The sequence below is a fragment of the Epinephelus lanceolatus genome, chromosome 21, assembly GCF_041903045.1.
Source record: "Epinephelus lanceolatus isolate andai-2023 chromosome 21, ASM4190304v1, whole genome shotgun sequence".
NCBI classification, from domain to species: Eukaryota; Metazoa; Chordata; class Actinopteri; order Perciformes; family Serranidae; genus Epinephelus; species Epinephelus lanceolatus.
Window position 1 is genome coordinate 29126598 of NC_135754.1, and position 9158 is coordinate 29135755.

Here is a 9158-nt window from a genome sequence, read left to right on the forward strand (position 1 = left end):
GGCCCCCCCCAAACCAAATCCTGTTCAGGGCCCCCAGAGGTCTAGGGCCGGCCCTGTATTATTGTCTTGTTGTTGCGTGCTGTGTTGGCAGTGAGAATCAACACTGTGTTCGTCACAAACACGAGCCAGATACTTATGCTGACCACAGCCAGGTCCTTGCCTGACCTGCCTCCTCTGACTCCCTCAGACTTCACTGTGGACGACATGAGAGCTGCAGCATTGTTTACAGCAGCAGCTAAGCTCAGTGCTTGTTGTTAATGCAAAATGCTATTAGAGAATTAAAGGCACAGTCCCCTCTTTTATTACATCATTCAACCAGCCACTTTTTAAAAACTTTTTTGTTGTTTTAGTTTAGTTTTACTAGTTTCAGTGGGTCTCATTCATGAAAAGTGAGTAAATCTGTGTGTAGATTTGCACATAAAAGCCTACGCTACTAAAAACCTACTCCGGATTCAGGAACGCCGTGGGAAACTCAGATTTGATTGTAAACACGTATGTATGATCATGAATGCCAATCCATCGTAAAGTGACAGCGCGCTCCCGGTAATTAGCAATTAGATTCGAGTAGCTGTTTTGATGACTTGTGACTTGACTTGACAAAAAATAAAAGACTTGAGACTTGACTCGGACTTGGAAGTTAAAGACTTGGGACTTGACTTGACTTGAGACATGATGACTTGAATGACTTGAGTGTTATTCACATCATGTTTTCGGTTAGAATATAAAATTAATAAATTAATTTAAAAAATAATGTCGATTACCCGGTAGGAGCGCAGGCTGAGAATGGCGTTGTCATGACTGGATCACTACCCTGTCAATCAGTCATGCCCTCTCTACGTACCTTACGTGTTTATTGGAGAAACAGGCCCTCTTATATCAGATAGGCATCAACATGTCAGCGGGAGGGGTACCGAGGGTCATCGTCTTCGTCTTTCGGAATTACCATTATTACGGCAAAAGATGAACAGCACAGTGCAAGACATGTGGCATAAACATCTCGGACAGCCAGGCGACAACTTCAAACTTTGTTCATCATTTGAAGAGCCATTCTGCCCAGTAAGTGCTTGTCAATTAGCTAATATTATCTGTTTAGTCAGTAGTTAGCTAACGTTAGCTTATACCATACGGGGGTGGGGTGGGTGGTTGGTTGGGTTTGGTGGAACTTGTTTTTTAATTTATTTGCTAACATTAACCCCAGAAAACGTGAGCGAACATTCCGACCGGTTCATCACAAGACCGGCTGTACGTTTTATGAACGAGCAACACAGGGTTAAATGAGCTAAATGGGTGATTTTGGCCGCTGCCTTGGTTAGTGTGTGTGTGTGTGTGTGTGTGTGCGCACACGCATGGGGGTCGTCCCTGCAAAGTAAACATTGCAGCGATGAAGTCAATGTTTACTGACAGTTACTTAAATCTTGTCTTTTCACTTTATTAAGATCAGATTCTGCAGGTAAAATTATAATAATAAGGTGACTTGACTTGGACTTGACTTACTACAGGACTTGACTTGACTTGACATAACCTATGACTTGACTTGACTTGACATAACCTGTGACTTGACTTGACTTGACTTGCCCAAGAAAAAATGACTTGGGACTTACTTGAGACTTGAAGGTTAAGACTTGAGACTTGCACATGTGTGACTTGGTCCCATCTCTGGCATAAACCCCCGCCCATGAATATCCAATGACCACCATATAAGGAGGTGTAGGTGCATCCAGTCGACCTGTCAGTCATGGCGCAAAGAAAGAAAGAGAGAGAAAGAAAAAACAATTTTTCCGAAGCGGAGATCGAAATAATTTTGGGTGAAGTGGACTTAAGAAAAAACATTTTATTTTCTTCAGTTAGTAGTGGTGTGACAGGGACGGGCAAAGTGAAGGCCTGGAGGGAGGTAACAGATGCTGTTAATGTTGTCTCTGTAGTACAAAGAACCATGTCAGAGTTGAAGCATAAATGGTTTGATATGAAACTGAAGGCAAAGAAATGCATTAGCACACACAAAAAAAATACAGCGGTCACCAAACAAACAGAAGATTCATTTGTGGGAACAGGAAACCAGAGATGTTCTGTGCGTAATGGATGAACTCTAGATCAGTGATGGCTGTCGGAATGTAGAGCTATTTAACATTTATTTTAACAAATGATACGGATAACATATAGCCTACAGCAGTTTTGTATGCATCATCTTCAAATTATTTGAATCTTAATAGCCTAAAGCTGTTTTATACAACTTAACTTAAACATTTTTCAAATCAGATTTATTCATACAAATGATCAAAAAGCCACAAAAAACAAAACAAAACAAAACAAAAAACGTGTTGTCTCAAATAATTCTTTCAGCTGGCGCGTGCTCCTTCGTAGCTCCCCCACCTGCTGCTCCTGCTGGACCCAGGCACCGAGGCCGACGAGGCTGTGATCCGGCTGTCCTTACGGATATTTTTATTATCATCATTCAACATGTAGAAAGAACGTGTAATCTATTGAGTCGATTTACATAGATAATTCACAATCATGAATCTAACCTGGATCTTAAACCTGCTAATTGCCAACTAATTTAACTAAATGTGTTGTAATTTTAATATTTTTGTCATGTTTAGATTACGTGTTTCAAAGGCATCTGCGTACTGTGTACATAACAGAGCGCAATACGAATTAAAATAGTAATTTCCAGTAGTGAAAAGCAATATTTATGTGCTTTACTACATTTACACAAGCACTACGAGTGGTCAGGAGTAGATTTTGTTAATAGCTACGAAAAGATTGGAGCTACTAAAATATTGATGAATGCGGACACACATGTAAATTTCCATCTGCGAACAGTTTACACACAAATTCCTTCTGCTCACGTTTCATGAATGAGACCCAGTATGTTTTATTTTTTAATACTTATTTTTTTAAACTTTTTTTGTTTTAGTTTTATTCTACTAGTTTTAGTGTTTTTATTTTTTACTTTTTTTGTTGTTTTAGTTTAGTTTTACTAGTTTTGGTGTTTTTTGTTTACTTTGTTTTAGTTTAGTTTTACTAGTTTCAGTAATTGTTTAAATTCTATTTTATTTACTTATTTTGTTTTAGTTTTGTTTTACTAGTTTGTGTTTTTATTTTTTTGTTGTTTTAGTTTAGTTTTTCTAGTTGTAGTATGTTTTTATTTTTTGTTTTAGTTTTACTAGTTTCAATATGTTTTTATTTATTTTATTTACTTATTTTGTTTTACTAGTTTTAGTATGTTTTTATTTATTTTATTTACTTTTTAGTTTTAGTTTTGTTTTATTAGTTTTAGTATTTTTTTTTTACTTTTTTGTTGTTTTAGTTTTGTTTTACAAGTTTTAGTATGTTTTTATTTTATTTACTTTTTAGTTTTAGTTTTGTTTTACTAGTTTCAGTATGTTTTTATTTATTTTCAACTTTTTTCTTGTCTTACTTTAGTTTAACTGGTTTTAGTATGTTTTCATTTATTCTATTTTTTTGTCTTTACTTTTTGCTGTTTTAGTTTAGTTTTACTAGTTTTAGTATGTTTTGTATTTTTACTGTTTTTGTTGTTTGGATCTGATTTATATTAATTTGTCTTGTTTTGTAAATGGGCTGGTTATATTTAACAAGAAAATTAAAAAAGAATCATGATCATTGATATAAAACACCAGATACAAACATGATGTTGAGCAGGAAGACTCTTTATTTGCACCTCATTTCAACCGCAGTCACTTTTAAATGTCCCTCTTTACAAAGTACAGACTAGATTTAGATACATACTGGAGGATCGGAGCACCACTGAAGACTTTGAGTGCTGTTCAGGGTCGGAGGTCTTCAGCTGCATAAAGACACGTAATTTCAGCACACGGCTCATCATCTGTCCTTTGTTCAAGTATTCAGATCCAGTATAATGAAGACTGATTGTGTAACTGGTTTAAAGTTGTTGAATGTAATAATGATCTGAACGATGCTTTTAATGATACTAATTATTATACCATGGGTTTCAGGGTCATTGTCAATAATAAAAGAAAACAGGAAGCAGAAAAATACCAGCGTTTGTTAGTGAAAAGAACTTTTAAATGTTCTTACAGTGAGTCACATTCTCTTCTTTTAATAGACAGATAGCTCTGAGGTCCAGGTGGTTGAGTTATTGTGTTCAGATGCAGATTAATGATCATGTACTTTTTGTGAATATAACACAATGGCTAAGCCGTTAGCAGAACAGTTTCACCCTCTGACCTTAAAATATTCTATTCCAACCAGAAGTAAATTTGTTTTTGACATTGGAATATGTAAGAATGAATCAGCAGGAGCTTAACAGTATGTAAAACTCAGTATAATCACTATATACTGCAACCTCCAAAATGACCATGTCCTCCTGAGACCCGAACTTTTGTTAGTCCGCATTTTTAATTTCTCCTAGTTATTTGGGATCAGTAGGACCTGATACGTATAAAAAACCAAATATTGTCAATGATAATAAAGTCCCAATGTCCTCAAACGAGACGATGATAAAGTCCCAATGTCCTCAAACGAGACAACAATAAAGTCCTCAAACGAGACGATGATAAAGTCCCAGTGTCCTCAAACGAGACGACAATAAAGTCCTCAAACGAGACAACAATAAAGTCCAAATGTCCTCAAACGAGACGACAATAAAGTCCTCAAACGAGACGATGATAAAGTCCCAATGTCCTCAAACAAGACGATAATAAAGTCCCAATATCCTCAAACGAGACAACAAAGTCCCAATGTCCTCAAACGAGACGATAATAAAGTCCCAATATCCTCAAACGAGACAACAAAGTCCCAATGTCCTCAAACCAGACAAAAACGAAGTCCCAATGTCCTCAAACGAGACAATAATAAAGTCCCAATGTCTTCAAACGAGACAACAATAAAGTCCCAATGTCCTCAAACGAGACAACAAAGTCCCAATGTCCTCAAACAAGACAAAAACGAAGTCCCAATGTCCTCAAACGAGACAACAATAAAGTCCCAATGTCCTCAAACGAGACAACAAAGTCCCAATGTCCTCAAACAAGACAAAAACGAAGTCCCAATGTCCTCAAACGAGACAACAATAAAGTCCCAATGTCCTCAAACGAGACAACAAAGTCCCAATGTCCTCAAACAAGACAAAAACGAAGTCCCAATGTCTTCAAACGAGACAACAATAAAGTCCCAATGTCCTCAAACGAGACAACAAAGTCCCAATGTCCTCAAACAAGACAAAAACGAAGTCCCAATGTCCTCAAACGAGACAACAATAAAGTCCCAATGTCCTCAAATGAGACGACAACAAAGTCCCAATGTCCTCAAATGAGACGACAATAAAGTCCTAATGTCCTCAAATGAATACTTCCTAATTGACAATGTCTTAGCTTGTTACTGTTGCTAAAATTGGTCAAATTTGTTGCCATATCAAACTACAAACATTATGAATCATAAATAAACAATTTTTAACCATAAAATGTGATCAGGTTTTGGACCTTGTCCACTTTAGTGTCGGGATCAGCTGCAGACTGACTTGGCAGAGATGACTGCCATCTTGTTTTTACATGGATCAGCGTATTGTGCTCTGACTACCATTAGATGGCACAAAGAAGTGTCTAAGAACAAGGACAGCAGGTCTAAGTTAAACAGAATGAAGTATAATGTGCAGGAAACCCAAAATGTGATGTCCTTATGAGGACACAGGGTCTCAGGAGGATAAAGCTGAATAGCTATCAAATTACCATCAAAACCTTCATGACTTCTGGCTAGGTGTACCTAATAAACCGGCAACTGAGTGTATATGTAGGGCAAACACACAGGTTCAACTAAGAGTTTTGATGAGAATGCCTTACATTTGATTTTTAAATAATTGTGAGCAAGATATGTTCCGTACAAGACGTTTCACAGTTTTATTTAACATTTCTGAACTGAAAATACAATACCAATATATCTGTGATAAACTAATACTGGCTGAACATATGTACCAATTTTGAGATACCACAGGAACAAATAGGCATTAGTGTTAATTTGGAGAGTCCAGTTTTCTCTGTGTGCAGTCATCACTCAGTTTTGCATTTTGCTTTTTAGTTTCAACCGTTTGCTAAGTGTAAGCAATAAAACATGAGCTGCGATAATCAAAACTAGAGTTTAAATTTGGCAAATAGGTGGATACACCGTCTCAGCCGAGTCCCACTGTGATTTTGGCTGATACAACAGGTGGATTTTTAATCTCATCATACAAACTGCTCATTTGCCCTGCTTTGAGTTACATCTGCCAACAACTGCTGCACTAAAAATTAATGTAAGTGCTGTTCATGGATGCAAATGATGATTGTGAACTAACATGAACAAGACTACATGAGTGTATCTGGGCTAACGCATGCTCCTTTGGAAAATTAACAAGAAGTTTGATTCTAGGGGTCCCACTTGGTTCTCCTGTCTGCTTCTGGAATAACAGTCCAGTTTGGGGACGGCGTCCCCGCAGCGAGCCAGTTGAAGTCATCCACCTGGCTCCAGTTGTTCCGCTCCTGGTCTAAGCCAGACACGGCAAAGTCCTCCTCCAGGGTGGGATAAGACCAGGAGAAAGGGGCGAAGCTCACCCCGCTACAGTCCTCTATGATGGCCCGGCTGGTGACATGCAGATACACCTGTGTGTCCGTGGTGTTGTGGGTCCGCAGCTGCTGACAGGGGATGGCCAGAGTGCTGTTCCTACAGTGATCCAGGAACACTGAGCTGGACACAGGTCCACACAGGATCTCGCAGCTGTCGATGTGTTTCAGGTGCAGCGTGCTGGGGGAGCCGAACAGACGCACCTTGCAGTTGGTCAGGTGAGTCAGCAGCACGTCTCGTTGCTGGATCTCCTCAGCTGTCTTTGTCAGAGACATGTCGTCCATGTTGGAGAAGCCGCACTGCTCTGGGGCTGCGGCTCCGTCCACCTCGGTGCCACCAGCATCTGCAGGTGCGCCTGCATCAGGTGTGTCTGACAGAGGTGCAGGAGCTTTATCTGCTGCTTTGGTTCGAGCCCGGAAGGTGAACTTCTTCTTGGGCAGAGCCTCCTCTCTGATCTCAGTGAGGGAGGTCTGGAGTTTCTGCAGAGCAGCCTGGGCTTTGCTCAGCTCGTACTGCGTCAGAAACAACAAGCTGTCGTTCAGGAACTTCTGCAGCTGGAGCGTTCTGGCCGTCGCCTCCTCCAGTTTCTGAGTCACCACAGCCCGCTCGGCTCCGGAGCAGCCGGACAGCAGCTCCTCGATGGACGCCCGCTCCGTGTTGAAGGTGCTGGAGAAATACTCGCCCTTCTCCTCCGCCACAGACCGGCTCTCTTTAGCCTCCCTCCTCCGCTCGGCGTCTTCTGCTCTCGCCTGGTGCCGCTTCTGGAGCCGCTCTTGGATCCTGGCTGCGCCGCTTTCACCGGCAAACCCGCTCTCCTGACTCACTTCGGCCATAACATCCATGTTATTGCACCGTCAGATGTTGCGGAAGTGATAACGGAACACTTTCTTCTTCGTGGCTATTGCGAGCCAAAGTTAAAGCTTCTTACCGCCACCTGCTGTATCGGATATGTCATGGCAGTTAAAAAAATCAATTAAAAATCAAATATAATCACTCTATTTAGGTTTTATTAACATTTAATCCACCAAAATGAAAATATTTAATTAAAATTGTTGGTAATAGTTGAAGTGTTTGTCCAAAATATTTTAATACACTGCCTACTTTTAACTCATTTTTATCTTTGCACCTTTTGCTTTTTTTTTAAAATCAAAACTTGTAAAACAAATTTAAAAAAATATATTTTTTTTTTATAAAATATTAAAAAAAAAAATAAATAATGTAGGAATTCATGTTCCTTATTTTCCTTTACTCATTTCTGTATCCTTTATCATGTTTTATATTTTATTGCTCTGTAAAGCACTTTGAATTGTGTATAAAATGTGCTATAACGACTTTTTTTCATTGTTAGTAGATATAAATGCACATTAAAGAGTTGGCTTAGTATGTAATGTCTGTCGCATGCATTTTTAGTTCTCCATAAGCATTAATAAAGCTGTTTACATATTGTACAAAATATATTTTTAAATGTAAAATATTTTCATTTCTTTAATTCCCATTTAAGTGCAGAATATTATTAAGTAATTGTAGGCCTATGTATGTGCATAAATGGCAAGGTACCAGAATATTTACAGGTGTTATAGATAAACTAAGCATAGTCAAAATTTATTGATATTGCTCCTTTGGATCTTATTTTTTTAGTGTGTAGAAGCCAAGATGTGGAACAGCTTTTAAGATGTGTACAAAAATAAATAAATAGATAATAATTAAAAAATAGTCTATTGGTATTTTAAAAAATATTTGGCCTACAATTCGAACTATGATAAGCAGATATGACAAATTATCATTATTATTATCATGATTTTATGTTAACTTATTTTTATTTTTATACTAAATTTAATACACATTTTTTTGTGTCAGGTACTATTTATATATATATTTTTTTGTTTATTTCTAATTCTCCCTGATGTTACTACGTATTCATGAGAGTGTTATGTAGCCTATATTTTCGTTTATGGCAGAAGCAAAAATAAAAATAAAATAAAATAAAAATGTACATTGAAATGAAAAATTAAATAAAACAGAATGTGCATTACGCTAATGTATAAATAATAATAATAATAAGTAGAGAAGAAGAAGAATTAATTTTAAAAAAAATCCCCACCCTGAAATTAACATTTCGTGTCATCCTTGACCCTTGACATGCACTCAGTAACCTTTTAAATCTCTAACTCTTTCTTGAGTAACACTTAAAACCTGCCATTTTATGTATTATGGTATTACATAATGTCACATTTAATATTTATATTTATATACAGTGTGTGGTGGAATATCACAGGAAAAAATGATATAAAAATATTAATACCATTTTTAAAAAACTAAATAAAAAATGCAATGTAAGTGGGATCTCTTCAAAACACAACAACAAATTCATTTCTGTACAATGATAATTATCACCTGAGTGTAAGATCTGTGTATTAGCAGGTAACCAGGCAGCACTTATATCTACAGTAACTATGGTCATACCTGAGCAACAGCAAGGTGTGGCACTGTCACCAGAGGCCCGCCCTCTACCGTTGGTAATGATTAAGTCTAATAACATTTATCTGCTATTCATTAGGACAGTGAAACACGTCGTCATAATTCAT

At 37.6% G+C, this 9158-nt stretch overlaps 1 protein-coding gene across 1 annotated transcript; it reads right to left on the reverse strand.

Moving 5' to 3' along the window:
- Positions 1-3646: 3646 nt before the first annotated feature.
- Positions 3647-9150, reverse strand: tbcc (tubulin folding cofactor C). Its single transcript, XM_033610710.2, has 2 exons — positions 9037-9150; positions 3647-7510 (listed from the first exon to the last, which is right to left on the reverse strand). The coding sequence occupies exon 2, from the start codon at positions 7413-7415 to the stop codon at positions 6378-6380; it is 1038 nt and encodes a 345-aa protein (XP_033466601.2). The 5' UTR covers positions 7416-7510; positions 9037-9150; the 3' UTR covers positions 3647-6377.
- Between the last annotated feature and the right edge of the window lie 8 nt (positions 9151-9158).

Bases quoted from the DNA above. Each gene is read 5' to 3' on its own strand.
- tbcc (XM_033610710.2), bottom strand. From the start codon at position 7,415: ATGGATGTTATGGCCGAAGTGAGTCAGGAGAGCGGGTTTGCCGGTGAA.